Genomic DNA, 19085 nt, shown 5'->3' with positions numbered 1-19085 from the left:
TTATCGTTAGCTCACACATGTGTTTTGGCTCACAGTCTTGAGGAAACTCTGAGTTGGTCGGGTGCACTGAGGGCGAGGGCTGGGAGGGGGCTGTTTGTCTTTGCCAGGTTGTGTAATGGGTAAAAATCAGTATTTGAGCGTCAGATAGGAGATGGCTTGCCTCCAGGGTAATCATACTTCTGCCCAGCAATCTGTTCCTCAGTAAACTGAGGTTTCTGAGACATTATGTATTAACTAGTACAGTGCTACGGTTTCTTTTATGTGGTATTTTCTTTCTTGAGTCAATACATAATTGGCATATTGGGCAAATTGGATGTGTAACCTTTTTTGTTTATCTTTTCATGAATAAAAGGGAACAAGAAAGCGAAGCAGCAGCTAGCAACTAAATCCATAGATTTTTTTTTTTAATGACATTTTCAATCAGACTTTTTGTCTTTTAAAATGATTGACCAACTGAAATCTGTTGAATTTATTTGCCTGTTGAAAGAATCTTACGTTAAGCTTTGCTAACAAACAACTTTGGCAAGAACAGTAAGTTAAAGGTAGGGTTGTGCCAGGAAATGTGAGTGTACCTGTATCCATGGATATGAAAGCCACTGTTGACTTGCCTTTTATGTTCTCCCAGTTTTTGTCCAAGTCACCAGCTCAACAAATGATTCTGACCTTACAGATTGGCCTCTCCCGCTGTTTGACACTAAAGAGCGTTGGCCCAGAAGGAGAGTTGCAGGGCTAGGCAAGCTTTGCAAGGACACGCCAAATGGTATTCACACTTCCCAATGGACATGCCACTTTCCATGTTTGCCATCCAATGAATGGCTGCAGCCCACATACCTACCCCCTTTTTGAGCAAGCCGGTCACCTCCTACTCATGGATCAGCTCCGAAATAACTGTCCACACTCACCGAATGCCATCCCAAATTAAGTCACGTGCGAATACCCCGTAAAACTTGATCAGGTCTGATCTGCAGTGGAAGAATGCCTTATATGCACTGGTGTCTGTAAGAGTTCAGACTGCCCACACATAGATACTGCTGTTTGTGGTGCTGCTGTCATGTTTGCAGGGCAGCTGGGTCCCTGTCATCTGAGTGCTTGTGTAAGAGCCCAGCTGTGTCTGGACCAGGGTGGCTCTGCTCCCATTATGTCAGCCCGAGGGCCAGAGAGAACAGCTATAACTCTTGTGCTCACAGTGAAACGAATACTGCCTGGGGATTTCTTTGCAATTCTGCACACATTGTCCAACAAACACTGTCACTTGACTCAAACACTTTCCTAAGAAGCTGCACTGACAGCTGTCATCAGCAGCTTTAACTATTTCCATCTCTAAAATATTTGTAGATTGTGTCATTAGTCTGGCATGTTGCAGCTAACATGCTCCTAAATTAAAAATATTATTGCAATACTTGTACTGCCATTTTACAACGCAAAGAACCTTTATGGAAATTACATTTCATTGACTTTCTAACAAGGGGTTAAAATGAAAATTTTCTCATAATTTGCTCAGACTTGTCATTTTGAGCCTGAATGAGCTTCCCATTATGAATTTGCTGAATAATTCTGCTCATTCTCCCTTTAGATATTTTTTGTAATTCAAGATTTTATAATAATGTGATTATGCCATTTTAGTTCAGTGACACACTTTGGACTTACTTTTTATTCATTTTTTCCTTTTGCTCAGGTTTACCACCATGCACCTCAAGCCATACCCCAAACCACAAGATAAAGAAATACATCGGGAGTCTGTGCATGATGGAACACGAGGCCTCCGTGCCGACCAGCAGGGAGTGCTCAGGACAGAGTGGGGCATTCGCCAGGCATGTGGCCTCATGGGCTCATCTGGCAACGGCACAACCAACCGGTGCCCACTCGGTGTCATCTCCACCAATACCCTCCGATGTAGCAATAACCATAATGCCAACAGTGCGAGCAATGCACAGACTAGAGTATGTGGGGCCCGCAAGGGCAAAGCACCCTCGGTCACAACATTTACTAGTTCTTTAGTTCTGCTCTCATCTTCAACTTGTTTGGAGAATGAAGGCACTCTAAGAATCTACCAAGAAGATGATGGAGAGGGATCTTTGGACATATGGGCTGTCATTAAACCTGGGAACACAAAAGAGAAAATTGCCATCTTTGCAGCTCAGAAGTGTGGCAATGCTTGTGAACATGGAAATGACAACAGTCCTGAAAAAGAAGACATTGCCCTAGAGTTGCGGACTGTCTCGGTGAAAAACAAAGGCTGCTGGGACAGTGACTGGTCTGTGGCCAAGCGCAGGAGAAGGTCCGGTACCCCAGACAAGCAGAGAAGTATGGAATCTCCACTACCAAAACCTGATAATCACAAAGTATCCATGGCCCTCAATGAGAACGTCAACCCTTGCCATGGAATGGCAGAGGTTGCAGTCAGGACAGAGGGAGAGGAAGGTGGAAATATGCTCTCTGTGGTTGAGATGGTGGCATACTTAGAGCAAAGAGCCAGCGATCAGCAGGTGAGCTCCAAACCCCCATCCTTGCGCAGTACCAGCACCATTACTTTGTCGAAAATTGTATCCATCCCACAGCCTGAAATACAGCAGTCTAAAGGCTCAGAAAAGCAAGAGGTCCAAGAGGAAGAGGGGGAATCTGTGCGGGTTCTGGATATGGTGGCCAAGTTGGAGTCACAGTGCCTGAGCAGACAGAGCATTCAGGAAAATGGAGGAGACCTTTCTCGAAACAACAGCTTGAGGAGAAAGGTGGGACGAGTGCTTCTGGCAGGGTCAGAAATGTATTCACTGCCCTCACATCCAGTATCACCTACTGTCCCACAGGAGAAAGTCAAAAGTGTCCCACAGGAACTGGGTTGTGATTTGGACAAACTGAGTTCCCCGTTCAAGACTTCTGAGTTGGCAAAGACAGAGACCTCGCAGTGTGGTCTTGTCTGCTGCACCGTCAAGCAGGATGAAGGTTCTTGTATAGCAAAACAGGAAACTTGCACAGCTGTTGATATGGCAATAAACTTGCAGTCCTCGGCAAAGCATGCCAGCTCTGAAGCTAGTAAACGCAATGAGGAACCACAACCAGGCATGTTGTTCTTTGCCCAATCTCTACATCAGACTCTAAAGGAGCAGCACCAGCCCACCTCAGAGAGCAGACTTCTGAACAAAGAGCCTTCTCCACTTGTCCAGGACAGTGACCCTTCTGTGGACACTTCAGTGTCTATCAGAGAGGACAGCAGGGATGGACTTAGGAGTGACCAAAATCATCAAAAAGTTGAGGAGACGGAGGGAGAGAATAGCATTGTTAGCCGAGAGTCTGTGCCTTGTCCTTTACGCCGCCTTGTGTCTCATGAATTTCTTGAAACTCGCTTCAAGATCCAGCTGCTTCTGGAGCCTCAGCAGTACATGGCTTTCCTGCCCCACCACATCATCATAAAGATCTTCTGCTTACTGCCTACCGAAAGCCTTGCTGCCCTCAAGTGCACCTGCCATTACTTTAAGTTTATCATCGAGAGTTACGGCGTGCGGCCGGCTGACTCTCGTTGGGTAAGTGATCCACGCTACAAAGATGACCCCTGTAAGCAGTGCAAGAAGCGCTATGACCGTGGTGATGTTTCACTCTGTCGTTGGCATCATAAGCCCTACTGCCAGGCTCTGCCCTATGGCCCGGGCTACTGGATGTGTTGCCGGGGGGCCCATAAAGACACACCTGGTTGCAACGTGGGACTCCATGATAACCGCTGGGTCCCACTGGGCCTCAATATGCCTATTTACAAGAAAAGCAGGGACAATGATGAGGACTCATAGTGTGCCAGAGTGGGCAGATGTAGTGTGCATTTTATTTTCTGTTGAGAGTAATGTGTGAATGAGCTGTTTCCTGTGCCTGTGTGTTGCCAACGAGCATGTGTGCTTTTTTTGATGTATAGTGCTTAAAAACAGGTTGCTGTAACTAATTTGAAAATGCTGGATCTATGTACTTCTACTCTGCCAACCAATCACTAACACCCCTATTGGATACCCTCCTGAGGTCCTTAATGTTGTTCTGCACTTTAACCTTTAAAGATTGAATGGTTCTATCTGGGTACTGCTTGACTATTTTACTTTGAATAAGCATTCATCTTCATGAGACTAACTTATTTTCTGAACACCTCTACAAATGTCTCCATTTTTTTTTATAGCACACTCCAACCTGATTGTCCTGCACTGATGTTGACTTGTGCTGCAACATATAATGTTTGATAAGCATTACAGTTATATTTATCTCCCAGCATACTCATTGGCAATGGAAAACTTGTAGCGAGGGCACGAGTTGAAATATTTTCTCCTTTTCCCGTTACCATTGCTTTTACTGCTAACAATTCATGGGATGTTAGGGGGCGCAATGGCTCTGTGACCTGTTGGTTTTGAGATTGTTCTGAACCCAGATGTTTACATTGTACATAGCACAGAATACTATATATCATAACAGAGTGATGAATAATGGCACGAGTGTGATGTGAAATGCATTTATTCTTAATATGGGGAAAAACGCCTTGTTCTTTTTATGCTAACGCGTATATAGTGTATTGTGTACATGTATATACATGTACTATGTGAAGTGGTTGCTCCTGTTCTACAGTGGGACTCCATGCTAAACCCCTGTATATAGGTCTTCTCAAAATTTTAAGCGTTCATCTCCCTTGTGTGACATTTTGTTTCTCTATGGGAAACATTTGAATGTGGGAAGAGAGAATTTCTCCATCTTGATTAACTGAATACCATCTGAAAAAAAGACATTTCATTGCAATAGACTGTTTTCCAAAGCGTGTTTCAGATTTCTCAAAATTATTGTTAATGGCATTGCTGTGTTCTGCCTGTTAAGGCGTTTTACTTCAATAAAGTATATCTTGGAGTATTTGTAAGGTGCTGCTCTGTGCTCTTTTTATCCATGTTTGTATCCACAAATAAACCTTGTATAGTGTGCTTTGATAAACTGGATATTTTTTTTTTTTTTAAGTGGGGCCTCTGTGCACATTTAGCCCTAGATATCATGGGGTCAGAGATCTGTATATACATTAAAACTTTTGTGGAAGTCTATACAATGTCATAGAAATATACAAAGACTGAACAATTGTGTGTTACACTGTAATTACACTGATGTCAATCCACGTGGATGCAGCATCATGCAATTTCAGTTATTGATACCACTGAGGGGGGGGGAAGAAAACCCTATTCACTGGTATTTTTTGTCAACCATGATAATTTATTCTGCAAGTCTGATAATAGGGGTTACTGAGCAGTATTCAGCTGGCCATGTGATTTCACGTGAGCATATTTTAAATAGTCAGTGCTATTGTTAAAGGGAAACCTTTTTACATTTGGGGGGGGGGGTTAATCTCTTGCAGGTAATAATTTTTAAATGTCTAAAAATCGAATTACCTTTCTGATGCCTTGAGTACATAAAAAATGTTAGTAACTACTCAAATATCTGCGTTTTGTTTTGCTATACCGATCTCATAAATACAAGTGGCAATATGCTATTAAAACACTGTATACCAAAGTTCCTCTGCTTATGTTGGTGCTGAATTAATAATCTGATAAGTTTTTCCAAGTCTGCATAAAAAAATATAGGGCTTCATTGCTATTGCATCTCAGAGGTATTCAGTTTAATAATTCAAGAGGTCTGCTAATACAAATAAAATAGTCTAAAATTAAGCTGATACATTTTTAATATATATATTTTTGTCCAAAAACTAAAGATTGTGGTGGAAGAAGAAAAAAAAACTCTGGCCAAAATCCTGACCTCTCCTCCACTGGAAAATAATGCAGGATATTTATTCCCAGCCAGTACAGCTTGTAGTGGTTGATGAAATTTAAAGTGAACAAAAACTGCGATAATACTTGCTCACAATCTTTATAAAATACAATCCCTCTTAAAAATGTATAATCTCAAACAACACACACCAATAATATTTTTCATTCTCTCAGAAAAATCCAGCAACATTTACAGTAAGGTACTTTGAAGAAGAGCTGGTGAAGGTGCAATTTCATTCTTTCGTGAGAACTCAGTCCATCAATCGAACTCTGACGGCACCGAGTCAAGTCTGTCCAACAATGCTTTAAATGTACAATCTCTGTGCCAATGAACTTAACAGAAAGGATATTTGGCAATGTACACTGGATAATGTTCTGTGGTGTCTCTACAGTAAAATGTGAGCTACAGAGGATCAGAAATGTAAAAGTGAGAAGTAGTTCCCAACCATCTCATTTCTGCTTTAAACAATCCCAGTCTGCATTACTACCACACAGGAGATGTTTTTGGAGATCACACACTTCTCTCTGGTTTTAACCACACATCTATTTAGTGTCTATCTATGAGCAGTCATATGACTGGAAACTTCCCTTTTTTTCCCCCTAAAGCCAAGTTGACAAAGGTAAAGGTGATTATAATGGGGTGTTTGCATAGGTACAGCCCTGACTAACCACCCTTGACATCAGCGCTGCCCGGTGTAGGCCCGGAACCAGGACGTGACAGAGGCCGCTGCAGAGGAGATCATGCCGCCGGCATTGCCCACTGGCTGGGACGCCTGCATGCCGCTCTGGGAAAGATCCATAGGCTGGGAGGGGATATCGCAAAAGCGCGGGCTTGGAACGGTCTCCCAGTCAGTGCCCAGGTCTGTTTCTTCATCCGTCACAGCCTCGTCTCCGCTCTCCTCTGCAGGTCCGGTTGCCTCAGGTTCCACAAACTCCATTGAGTCTTCCAAGTCTGCACTCACTTCAAAAGGTCCAGTTCTGTGAGAGTGGAAAAGAACATGAGATGCAGAAGGGAGACATACTTAGTTCTGGATACACTTTCAGAATTAATTTTACTTAAAAAAAAATAAAATAAAAAAAAAACATGGAACATAGGGAGAAAGTATTTTAACACTGGAAAAAAATGTATTACCGCTTAGCTTCAGAAGGAAATAATGGAAGATGGGATTTAATATTTTAATCCTGCTATAATTTAATCCTTCATACAATGCAAATCATCAGGGTACAAAATTTTGAAGCTCAAAAAAGCACATAAAGTCAGCATAAAAGTAATCCATATGTCTTCAGTGTTTTAATTCGTGTCTTCAGAAGCGATACAAGTGTGGATGAGAAACAGATACATTTTTAAGTCCTTTTTTACTATAAATTATCCTCACTGCCCAGCAGGTGGCGATATGCATGAAGAATATGAATTGCCAAAAACAAAAGAAGAAGAACTCTTAGGAGAGAAGAGAGCTTAGGAGGGCTGTTTAAAAGTGAAGATTTATAGTTAAAAAAATTACTTGAATATTAATCTGTTTGTCACCCACCCCCCTATTATATTGCTTCTAAAGACTTGGAATTAACCACTGGAGTTTTATGGATTACTTTTATGCGGCCTTAATAGGCTTTTTGAGCTTCAAAGTTTTGGACCCTGATGACTTGCATTGTATGGACCTACAGAGCTGAAATATTCTAAAAATCTTCATTTGTGTTCTGCAGAAGAAAGTAAGTCATACACGTGGGATGGCAAAAGGGTGAGTAAATGATGAGAGTTCATTTTTGGGTGAACTATTCCTTTAACATTTTAGTGTTGTTAGTGCGATTAAATGTCTGTTCTACAATTTTAAAGTGATAAAACCGCTTACAGGGTTTTTGGCTATATTTTTCAAAGCATTTGAATGTTTCTGAACTATTTCACTTCAATTGTAAGTGCATCACTGTAACCACCATTTTTGCTTTTTGTAATTAAAATTATTTTTTGTGGTAATCAACATTATGCCACAAATGCTGTTGACTGACCTTATCTTGTACCAAGGGGTATTCCAGAAAGTAAGGTTAACCTACCGAGACATAAACCCTGAACTCTAGGTTGATTAACCCAAACATTGCCTACTTGCGGTATTCCGGTTCCAGAACACCTGAGAAGTTAATCAACCTCCGATTGGTAACCCAGAGTTAACGCGCACAGACGGTGAGTACAAAAAAGGCATTGTCAATGGAGCATTGATTTCAGAAGTCACCATGGAAACAGACACTAAAAAGAAATGCATGCCATATTTCAGTGATGAAGAACATGAAGTTTTAATGACTGCAAACGAGAATGATTTCGTCTTCACTTGTAATAGCGATAGGGGCTGCATTGATTTAGGACTGAGAGTTTGCATAAGGAAAGTATCCTGAATTAATGCATGAAATTTTAAACTATAAAGTTTTACCGTACATTTAAAAGTTTAATTCAACATTAAAGAGATAGTTCACGCAAAAATGAAAATTCCCTCATTATTTACTCACCCTCATGATATCCCAGGTGTGTGTCTTTCTTTCTTCACCAGAATACATTTGAAGAAAAATAGACAAATATCTTAGCTTAGTAGGTCCTTAAAATGCAAGTGAATGGTGATCCAATTTTTTAAGCTTAGATTTAGAGTTAGAGTACTTAAATATGTATCTTTTTTGTACCAAAAGCGATCGTGTCGCTTTAGAAGACATTCATTTAACCTGTGGTTGACATTTATGCTGACTGTCTGAATTTTAGAGCTTCAAAAATCAGATCCCCATTCACTTGCATTGTAAGGACCTACTGAGCTGAAAAATGTTTCTGTTTGCTGATAGAGTCATTGTATTAACTGTACTGTCAATTGTAGGATCTCCCACAGTTGTCATCATTTTCCATAGATTTAATGTAATGTTTTTCAGTAGGCCACAAATGATTATTCATGTGCATTATAAGATGAAGATCTGCTGTAACAGAGGTGGACAATGATAGGAGTTATACTGTATGTCCATTGTGTTCTTTTCTTATTTGGTGTGGAATTAAAACTTGCTGTCTTGTCCCCTAAAAGGCTATGGCTGGGCATTCTCATGTAGAGGGTCCATCTACCTCCAGCAACTTGGTGCTGAATGAAATGATGTTGTTTTAATTGAAGATCATTTGTCTGATTATACATTATAAATGTTCATGATCTCAGCATTAGGGAAAAGTAACTAATCTCTTCCTTGTTAATAGGAAGCTGTAAAAGATCCCTATTGAAATGCAGAATAAAAATCTACTTTAAAGTAGGACCATGTACAGCTTCTGATGGAGTCGAGGAGGCACTGTTCGTTATATTTTCAGATGATAAAAGAGTACAATGAACAAGTCTGGAAATATGTGCATTTATATGTACGGTACATGAATTAAAGTGATAAGAAATCAAGTCTCTAGCCTCTGTGCTATATCTGTGGTCCATGAAATGATCACATATTATCTAGTTAGTGAAGATCCTGTAATAATGAGTGATTAATTGCTTAAGCTTTTAATTGGCAGATATTACCTGCATATTGATACTATGGAATGTCATTTTATAAATAACATTAATTTTAATTGACTGAAGGAACTGTAAATAGAATGTGGGTGCTATAATAATTTTATTCTATGAAATGTATAGAATAAAATGTATAGAATAAAAATTATTTATTAGAAGGGCTAAACAGAAACACATAAAGCCCTGTCTTTACATCGAAGTGTATGGAGGCCTTTCCAATGTGTTCTATGTTAAAAAAAAATATTACAGTATTAAAAACTTACCATTAAAAGTTCAAGTACAATGTACAAAATTTGTTCACTTTTGAATGTAAATCTGCGGTGTGTGAAACTGGAAAAGCCGGAGTAAAGAAGATTTCTAAACTAAAGATTGCAGTTTACCATAATAATGCTTTAAAAGTATAATGAATATAATATGAACTTCCACACCCACTGTGTCACTGTTAAAAGTGCACACATGCGCTGACAACTTCCTACTTGAAATACATGAACTCTGGAACATTACCTGCTCCGGAACAGGTTATGTTCAGAGAGTAAGTTGCTATGGCTACTACCCTTACTCTCGGGTAAGTCATTTAACCTGCTTTCTGGAATACCCCCCTGATACTGGAACATTCCTTTCAAAATAATGTATGCTTTTACTATGGAGTGATTCTCTCACCTGCCAAGGTTCTTGTTTGCTGGAGACACTAAAAACATGATATTCCTCAAAGTATGGTGGGGATGAAGCAGCTCACTGTCAACATGCTATGGAGTGATCAAACATATAACATATACAAGGGATGTTAGCAGGTTCAGAATCAACCTCCATATAAGAAAATAGTCTCGGTTTAGAGATGTGACTGGAAGAGTTACCTGCGATAAGCACAGGTGCAGGATGTTGGTGTTGAGTTTGTTTACGACACGGGTGAATCTGTAACGGGTAAGATTATCACCACAGAATTCACTGTAGAGAAGACAGAGACAAAAAAACAGGGAATCCAGAAGTCAGGAAAATGTGAGCTTCACTTAACTATAAAAACAAAAAGAAAAAGATTTTTACTGTGTAAATTAGATGTTTTTTACTCTCCTTGAAAAAAAAAAAAAAAAGACAAAACGAAAATGCAGATGTAATGTGAAAGAGAGTTAAACAGCTGAAAGGTAGTTTTGACAATAAATACGCTCTTGTAACCTGTTGCACAATTTTTTCGGAAGGTTGACATCCAGAATATGAGACGAGATGTTGACAAGCTGTGTAGCATAGCAGAGGGCCGCACTGATGGTGTGTGCTGGATTGATGTGGTCCAGTTCTACACACACACACACACACAAAAAAGATTTTTTCAAGAAGAGAACAGCAAAACTCCACCCTACTATTTTCAAATTCAAAACGTTTTATCAAGTACAACGTTTGCACATTTGCAACACATTTAAAGGAATGTTCTGGGTTTAATACAAGTTAACCTCAACTGACAGCATTTGTAGCATAATGTTGATTACCACAAAAAATACTTGACTAGTTCCTTGTTTATTAAAAAACAAGAAAGAAGCAAAAATTGCAGTTAAAGTAAGGCATTTACAATGGAAGCGAATAGCCAGTAACATGTAAACATATAGTGCATGTTCTACATGACTGTAGTGTGATTTAGCTTTCAGGATTTACAGCACTGCAGCGTCCTGACAACATAGGTGTAAAATTGGATATAACTTTACACTGATAAGGTTGGTAAACGATTTTATCACACTACAATCATGTTAACACCTATCATGTTTACATCTTGTGGCTATACTTTTGAAACGGTGTTTATTTTAATGCTGATGGATTGGCCCTATTCCCTTCTACTGTAACTACTTTACTGTAACCATGATTTTTGCTTTATATAAATAATCAAATGACAAGTAGAAACTTTTTTTGTATTAATCAACATGCTACAAACATTCAATTATGTTACAAAGAATGTTCCTTTAAGTTTCACAATGTGATGTATTTCCAAGTGTAACCAAATATTTAGCAAGAAATAATGTAGGACGGGACTTTATTATCCATCATGATTTTTAATTATTGTGAAAAGTAGGCTTTGTAGTCTTCATTTGAAAGATCCTGATTTTGATTCTTAAAATCCCAAGATCAATCTTTTATTTTTAAGTTTACTTCAGTTTTGGTTTTGCTGATTATTATTTATGTTAAATAAATAGCAATTGAACAGCATAATTTGGGCCTTAATTTTATTAATTTTCATAATGTTCCATGTAGGGCTGTGTATCGATACAGATTTCCTGATTCGATTCACAACGTCTCGATTCGATTTGGATTTTGCTATTGATTCATATGGGTATATTTCATTTATAATGTCCCTTTTGCTTACATAAGAAATATATTCTCTCCCAGCTAATGCTGTGAATAATACAGAGGACCTTCTAACTAGGTAAAATATAAAAATATAAATTTTACTAATTATATTTTATTTGTTTTTCTGGTCACATTCCGCTTTTTAAAAATGAACAAATCAATGTATTTAATAAAAAAATATGATATTATATTGCATATATTATATTTTATTACATTTGTATTGTTTCATTGCATAATTTGTACTAGTTACAGGTATTTACATTGATTTGATGAACACGTGCTACTGTCTCTTTAAGGAACTCCGGCATTTCTGTAAACAGTGTCCTTAAATGAGCGCATGTTAACAAGAGACTCGAATGGCATTATCTCATCTGTGCTATGCCCGATTACAATAAAATGTTTATTTATTTTTATTTTTTTATCAACAACTGACTGTAAAGAACAGAAAGAGTATTAAAAGAGACATTATTGAATGACAAATGTCTTCTTTGGACACACATTACACGGAACAATTTTACTGTCAACACACATTGAAAGGATCTCGCTGCTGAATATTCCACCACTACACTACACAATTGCTGGTGAGTGAAATCTAAAGATTTACCAGCCATTTGCCAAATATATAAACTCTTTTTTTTTTTTTTTCACACATTATACATTTGCACATATACAGTGAAATTCTTCTTTTCACATATCCCAGCTAGGCTGGGGTCAGAGTACAGGGTCAGCCATGATACAGCACCCCTGGAGCAGATAGGGTCAAGGGTCTTGCTCAAGGGCCCAACAGTGGCATCTTGGCAGTGCTGGGGCTTGAACCCCTGACCTTCTGATCAGTAACCCAGAGCCTTAACCACTGAGCTACCCCACGGCATAGATTTTGCATAGTGCAAAATCTGGTTGCAAATGCGAGTGATTTCCTCTCATTGTAGTGGAGGGTTGCGCATAGAGTAAAAGATCGATCCATGGCTTTTGAGAATCAATATTGAATAGACCAAAAAAAAAAATAATTATTTAATTAATCGAAAAACCTATTTCTTTCTTTTTTGACCAGCCCTAGTTCCCTGTATAATTTACAGCACTATTTGAGAGAGAATTTATTAAATACATAAGCAAAATGGACATTATAACTGAAATACTGCAAACACAAATTAATCAAATTCCAATCAAATCATATCGCAATAAAATCGAATCGAGAGTTTGTGAATCAATTCAGGATCTGATCTGTATTGATTCCCAGCCCTACTAAAAGGTGATACTGAATTCTGTACCGGGCCCCTGGTTTCCACTCTTCTCCTCCACCCAGCTGTAATAGGCTGAGCAGTCTCCATTGCTGGGCAGTGTGACATGTGGCCCAGTGATACTGATGCTTGTCTCTCCGTTCTGATCATCCCAGATCCAGCGGCCTGAGTGGTATGTGGTTCGTCTGGCCTCTGCGAGTTCACTGACGGTACTAGAGGTCAGAGCAAGGTCATACTCCGCCACGACTGGATCAACAGGGTCCCTTCAGGGTAAAAAGGCTGTTAGGATGATGTTTCGGGTCAAACACTTCACGTTCAAAAACTGGTTTGTACCTGGAACCGAACAAGCTTAGTTTATGAACATTTGTCAGTGCCAAGTGATAATAAGCTAAGTGCATAGACAGTCTCCCTGGAGCAACCGGGTGCTAAGTGCCTTTCTAAAGGGCAAATCCATAATAGAGCAAGACAGCATTCACCATGAATACATGTGGTTATGAATTATGACCAATTCGATTAAATAAAAAAATAAATAAATAAAAAAAGATAAAGTAAATTCCTGAGACTCTGATTGGCTCTGACCTGCTGCCTTGTTTCTCCTCCTGTATGGGGAAGATGTGTGTGGTGAGCTCCAGGATGTGCTCCCTCCGAACTTCAGCCAGGGCTTCCAGCCTCCCCTGCAGCTCTTTGGATCTCTTTTCCAGTAGCTCGCCCAGACGCTGGTTATGACGCTTAATTTTGTCCCTCTTTTCCTGGTGCCGACTGGCCCTGCACTGCAGTCTCTGGCCCTCCTCCTGTGAACGCTGCAACATCTCCCTGCCTAAGGGGGAAAACAGCAATGATTTTCTTAAATGTTGTGTTGCTGAGCCATCATATGGAGAATTTAAATATGCTTATGATGTTAACACTTGTACAAAATACTACGGCTGGGTAAAAAGACAGATATTCCGATGCATCCCGATCTTCATTTGAATGATCTCAAATTCTCAATATCGATTCTTAAATCCTAAGATTGTTCTTTTATTGTATGCGTAACCCTCTGAATCAGTAGCACTTTGCGCTATGCGACTAAAAAAATCTGTGATAAGCCACTGGCTAGTACATTTTCAGATTTCCCTTACCATGATTGTGTTGTAATATGGCTAAAGAGTTCAGCACCGAGATACTTTCACTGCATGTTGAGAGCAAAAGTTTGATTTGACTCGTGTGTCCAAAGACGAGATCCATGCAATCCATTTGCCATTGAATAATATCTATTATTCTGGGGGTTTTTTTACAGACAGTTGTTATCAAGAACAAAACAAAAAAATAAACATTTAATTATACTCACAAGCACGGATGCGATTGAGACAGTAGCCTTAATATGCGCTCAACCGAAACACTTTTGTGAGCCGCTTGTTGAACTGCTGCTATTCTTAAAAAGACAGTACTGTTTAGCACTTGTTCTACATATCAATGTAAACACTTGTAAATAGTACAAATTATGCATGTAAACATGCAACAGTATATGCAACATAATATATACAAATTCAATTCATATTTATAAAGGAATGCATGGATTTGAAAAAATCTAAAATGTGACCAAAATGATGAAAAACTTTTGATAAAATACAATTTGAAAAATGTATATTTTCATAATGTACCTAGTTAGGTCCCCTGTGTATTTAACAGCATTAGCTGAGAGAGAATTTCTTTCATATGTACGCAAAATTGATCTTTTAACTGAAATATACCCAAATGAATCGGAATCAAATCTAAATCAGAATCTAATCGAGAGCTTTTGAATCGGAATCGATTTGAAAAATCTGTATCAACACCAAGCCCTACACAATGCATGCTTTCTTCATGGAATACATCTTTATTTAGGAAACTATAGACTCACAACTCTTCACTTCTTCATTGCTAGTGCATACGGCCTCTTTGAGTTGCTGGATTTTAATCTTGCATGACATAATTTTCCACCTCTGTGGTGAAACAAAATACACAAACATAAAGGTGAAATGTCTTAAAAATGGTCTTCTCTTAATTTCCAAAAGCACTTAAAGCAAAACTTAAACCAAAATACTTCAACAACAAAAAGACTTACAAGCTGGTCAGCCTGAACTTTCTTGTCCATGGCTTTGATGACACTGAAATGAAGGAAATTTCAGACTGTGGCTTCAAATCAACATAAACTGTACTTTGAATTGTGCATCACAGGATGCATTGATATTATACCTCTGTTGAAGATTCTCCTTTTCATTTTTCAGCCTCTGAAGTGTTTCAAGCTTTTCCGAGTACCTGTAGACAGAATATATCCATTTATTTCTGCAAAAATTGTAGCGATTTACAGGGGGTCATTCTTACACTATATTGCCAAAAGTATTCGCTCACCCATCCAAATAATTGAATTCAGGTGTTCCAATCACTTCCATGGCCACAGGTGTATAAAATGAAGCACCTAGGCATGCAGACTGCTTCTACAAACATTTGTGAAAGAATGGGCCGCTCTCAGGAGCTCAGTGAATTCCAGCGTGGTACTGTGATAGGATGCCACCTGTGCAACAAGTCCAGTCGTGAAATTTCCTTGCTACTAATATTCCACAGTCAACTGTCAGTGGTATTATAACAAAGTGGAAGCGATTGGGAATGACAGCAACTCAGCCACGAAGTGGTAAGCCACGTAAAATGACAGAGTGGGGTCAGCGGATGCTGAGGCGCATAGTGCGTAGAGGTCGCCAACTTTCTGCAGAGTCAATCGCTACAGACCTCCAAAGTTCATGTGGCCTTCAGATTAGCTCAAGAACAGTGCGTAGAGAGCTTCATGGAATGGGTTTCCATGGCCGAGCAGCTGCATCCAAGCCATACATCACCAAGTGCAATGCAGGGCGTCGGATGCAGTGGTGTAAAGCACGCCGCCACTGGACTCTAGAGCAGTGGAGACGCGTTCTCTGGAGTGACGAATCACGCTTCTCCATCTGGCAATCTGATGGACGAGTCTGGGTTTGGCGGTTGCCAGGAGAACGGTACTTGTCTGACTGCATTGTGCCAACTGTGAAGTTTGGTGGAGGGGGGATTATGGTGTGAGGTTGTTTTTCAGGAGCTGGGCTTGGCCCCTTAGTTCCAGTGAAAGGAACTCTGAATGCTTCAGCATACCAAGAGATTTTGGACAATTCCATGCTCCCAACTTTGTGGGAACAATTTGGGGATGGCCCCTTCCTGTTCCAACATGACTGCGCACCAGTGCTCAAAGCAAGGTCCATAAAGACATGGATGAGCGAGTTTGGTGTGGAAGAACTTGACTGGCCTGCACAGAGTCCTGACCTCAACCCGATAGAGCACCTTTGGGATGAATTAGAGCGAAGACTGCGAGCCAGGCCTTATCGTCCAACATCAGTGTCTGACCTCACAAATGCGCTTCTGGAAGAATGGTTAAAAATTCCCATAAACACACTCCTAAACCTTGTGGAAAGCCTTCCCAGAAGAGTTGAAGCTGTTATAGCTGCAAAGGGTGGGCCAACATCATATTAAACCCTATGGATTAAGAATGGGATGTCACTTAAGTTCATATGTGTCTAAAGGCAGATGAGCGACTACTTTTGGCATAGTGTATGTTCCCAGGGTCCTATGTTCCACAGATGTATAAGGTTAGGGGTTAGGGTTAAAATTTATGAAATATAAGGGGGCCTGGGTAGCTCATCGAGTATTGACGCTGACTACCACCCCTGGAGTCGTGAGTTCGAATCCAGGGTGTGCTGAGTGACTCCAGCCAGGTCTCCTAAGCAACCAAATTGGCCCGGTTGCTAGGGAGGGTAGAGTCACATGGGCTAACCTCCTCGTGATTGCTATAATGTGGCTCTCGCTCTTGGTGGGGCGCGTGGTGAGTTGTGCGCGGATGCCGCGGAGAATAGCGTGAAGCCTCCACACACGCTATGTCTCTGTGGTGACGCACTCAGCAAGCCACGTGATAAGATGCACGGACTGATGGTCTCAGATGCGGAGGCAACTGAGATTCGTCCTCCATCACCCGGATTGAGGCGAGTCACTACACCACCACGAGGACCTAGAGCACATTGGGAATTGGGCATTCCAAATTGGGGAGAAAAAATAAAAAATATTTATGAAATATATATTATATGGATAATATTTATGAAATATTTTAACTTGAAACGGGTCAAATTTGACCCAAACACGACAGGAGGGTTAACAGAATGCTGAAATGGGGAACTTAGGACCCTGGGAACATAGATACGCTCTCGATTTACAATATATCGGGATAAAACTGATATTTACAAAACTGTATAACAGAGTCCCATTATGCGACTAGAAATACAGTCGTACCAAAATAAGGAGATAACAAATAAAATACTCAATAAGGAACATTTTAACTGCTTAATATCCTTTTCTGAGCCACATGCAACATTATACTACTTCATATATGGTAAATATAATGAGACTAGAAATGGCAGAAATTTAACTCGCTGATATGCATTTACAAAGCCATTTGTAACATCATTACATTATCAGTATAATCATATATGATCAAGTCACATTTGTCAACATGACTAAGGTCAACACATTAGCATGTCAAATACTAATACGTTTATTTTCAAAGCATATATAAGCCATTACAACACTTTAAACCTTTTTCGTTTAATTAAACATGACATGAAAATTTGATGTGAGGTGAAAAAGATGACTGAAATTGAAATTTTTGTTGTCTGACAGTTTGTTTACAAAATGTAGCAGTTAGCAGATTCGCATGCTAAAGATACCAGATTAAGTCTCAAGTCAAATATTATTTTTTAAATCACAGTGGAAAAACATCTAATTAAATAAAATAATTTGACAAGAGATTAAACAAATCGAGAAAACTGAAAACTCCTTTTGTAAACAAACTGATTTAGCATGCTTATGCTAATTGTATTAGCACACAGTGTAAACAATCAAAATACACACATATATATATATATATATATAAAAAAGGGAAATAAATCTATACACACCTCTCCGGATTTCTCCCGTCAAAATACACGAAATCACCGGTCTGGATGCAGCGGGCGCAGATGAGTCTCCGTCTGGCCGTGTTGCACAGTGGGCATCTCTCCACGGCTACAAAGAGCCCCTCCGCATCATCCAGCGCCTCCACCATGGCCGCGGCAGCAGCGTTCATACACGCCGCGTGAATGTGCTGCTGAAGCGGCTGCGGTCGCACGGGCGACCGAGCTTCTGATCCAGACCCTGGATCCTCTTCAGAAGGCCCCACAACCCGGGGTTCGCCTTCCAGGGGACTAGCCATGATGATACAGACTCTTAGCAATACTATAAGCCCATAAGAAACGGTCTATGTGAGCTTTACATGGTCTGTGGTTGAAAATATAAAAAAAATATATCCTGGATCTAAATCCCCAACAGTCTGCTATGACTAGCTGTGTGTTGATGAAGGCTGGCTGTCCTATGCAATCCATGTGATGTGTGTGTGTGTGGTGGTGAGATACAGGTGAATGGGGGCAAATGTTGTTGGGAGGTGAGTGGTTGAGGGTGTTTGTAAAATGTAGAATAGTAATTGATCATTTAACAGGAATTATATCATGAATTATTTATATCCAAAGCATGACTAATAGCATGGACATGAACATCTTTCAACAAATATTTTGTCAAAATGTATGAATTCTGTGGGGTCCAAAAGTCTGAAACAATTGAAAAAACAATCAAAACTTATATTATCAGCATAACAATGAGTACAGTTGAAAAAAACTGCTGCTTTTTTTTTTTTTTTTATGATAATTTCAGAATTGGAAGAATTCCTGGAGAAAATGTCCCTTTGTATTTATAATGTCCTGATTTAATGGCAGCATGCACTCATGATGGACTCAAAGTTTTGTGAAGAGGATCCTGAGTGCTTCAGTGAAAGTAATCTAAACTTTTGTACAAAGGACTTAGTATGGTCAATGTCACAAATTTGCAATTAGTAACTTAGTGCAAACTCTTAAATATTTATTATTATTAACATTAGTATTAATATAGATTTTTTTTTACTGTTTAAAAATCAATTTCTTTTTTTAATAGTCCTGTGGTGTGTGTGACAAATATTTTAAAGTGTACATATATTCCATGTATTCTCACAATTATTAATATGGGGTCATAAAAACTGCATGTGTAATAATTGCACAAGAATTATAATATGCTGTTTAAAATAGTTTTAGATGCATGTCACACTGCAGAACATGTACTTACATTATCAGTTAACATGTCATGTCAACTACTCTAAT

General features: G+C 39.4%; 2 protein-coding genes across 4 annotated transcripts in view; one reads left to right on the top strand and one right to left on the bottom strand.

Moving 5' to 3' along the window:
• fbxo34 (F-box protein 34) overlaps nt 1-5592 on the top strand; it is a 30123-nt gene extending 24531 nt beyond the window's left edge. For both annotated transcript variants that reach the window (XM_051647044.1, XM_051647045.1), the window contains exon 3: nt 1676-5592. In XM_051647044.1, the coding sequence (XP_051503004.1) occupies nt 1676-3779 (2104 nt within the window). In that variant the 3' untranslated portion in view covers nt 3780-5592. The remainder of the gene's footprint in view (nt 1-1675) is intronic.
• Nucleotides 5593-5736: 144 nt separating this feature from the next.
• atg14 (autophagy related 14) lies at nt 5737-18289 on the bottom strand. 2 transcript variants are annotated; one of them, XM_051647050.1, is made up of 11 exons: nt 17820-17928; nt 15208-16347; nt 15052-15114; nt 14921-14963; nt 14717-14798; nt 13417-13654; nt 12868-13100; nt 10442-10559; nt 10126-10216; nt 9932-10017; nt 5737-6743 (listed from the first exon to the last, which is right to left on the bottom strand). In XM_051647050.1, exons 2-11 carry the CDS (start codon nt 15246-15248, stop codon nt 6446-6448), a joined length of 1293 nt encoding a protein of 430 aa, XP_051503010.1. In that variant the 5' UTR covers nt 15249-16347; nt 17820-17928; the 3' UTR covers nt 5737-6445. The 2 variants fall into 2 exon arrangements, with proteins under 2 accessions (XP_051503010.1, XP_051503009.1); XM_051647049.1 differs by lacking the exon at nt 15208-16347 and having other exon boundaries at nt 17820-18289.
• Nucleotides 18290-19085: the final 796 nt, after the last annotated feature.

The sequence above is a fragment of the Myxocyprinus asiaticus genome, chromosome 20 (genome assembly GCF_019703515.2).
Source record: "Myxocyprinus asiaticus isolate MX2 ecotype Aquarium Trade chromosome 20, UBuf_Myxa_2, whole genome shotgun sequence".
Classification (NCBI taxonomy): Eukaryota; Metazoa; Chordata; class Actinopteri; order Cypriniformes; family Catostomidae; genus Myxocyprinus; species Myxocyprinus asiaticus.
The sequence above is the reverse complement of the archived record's forward strand: the minus strand, read 5'-3'. Positions and strand labels throughout refer to the sequence as shown.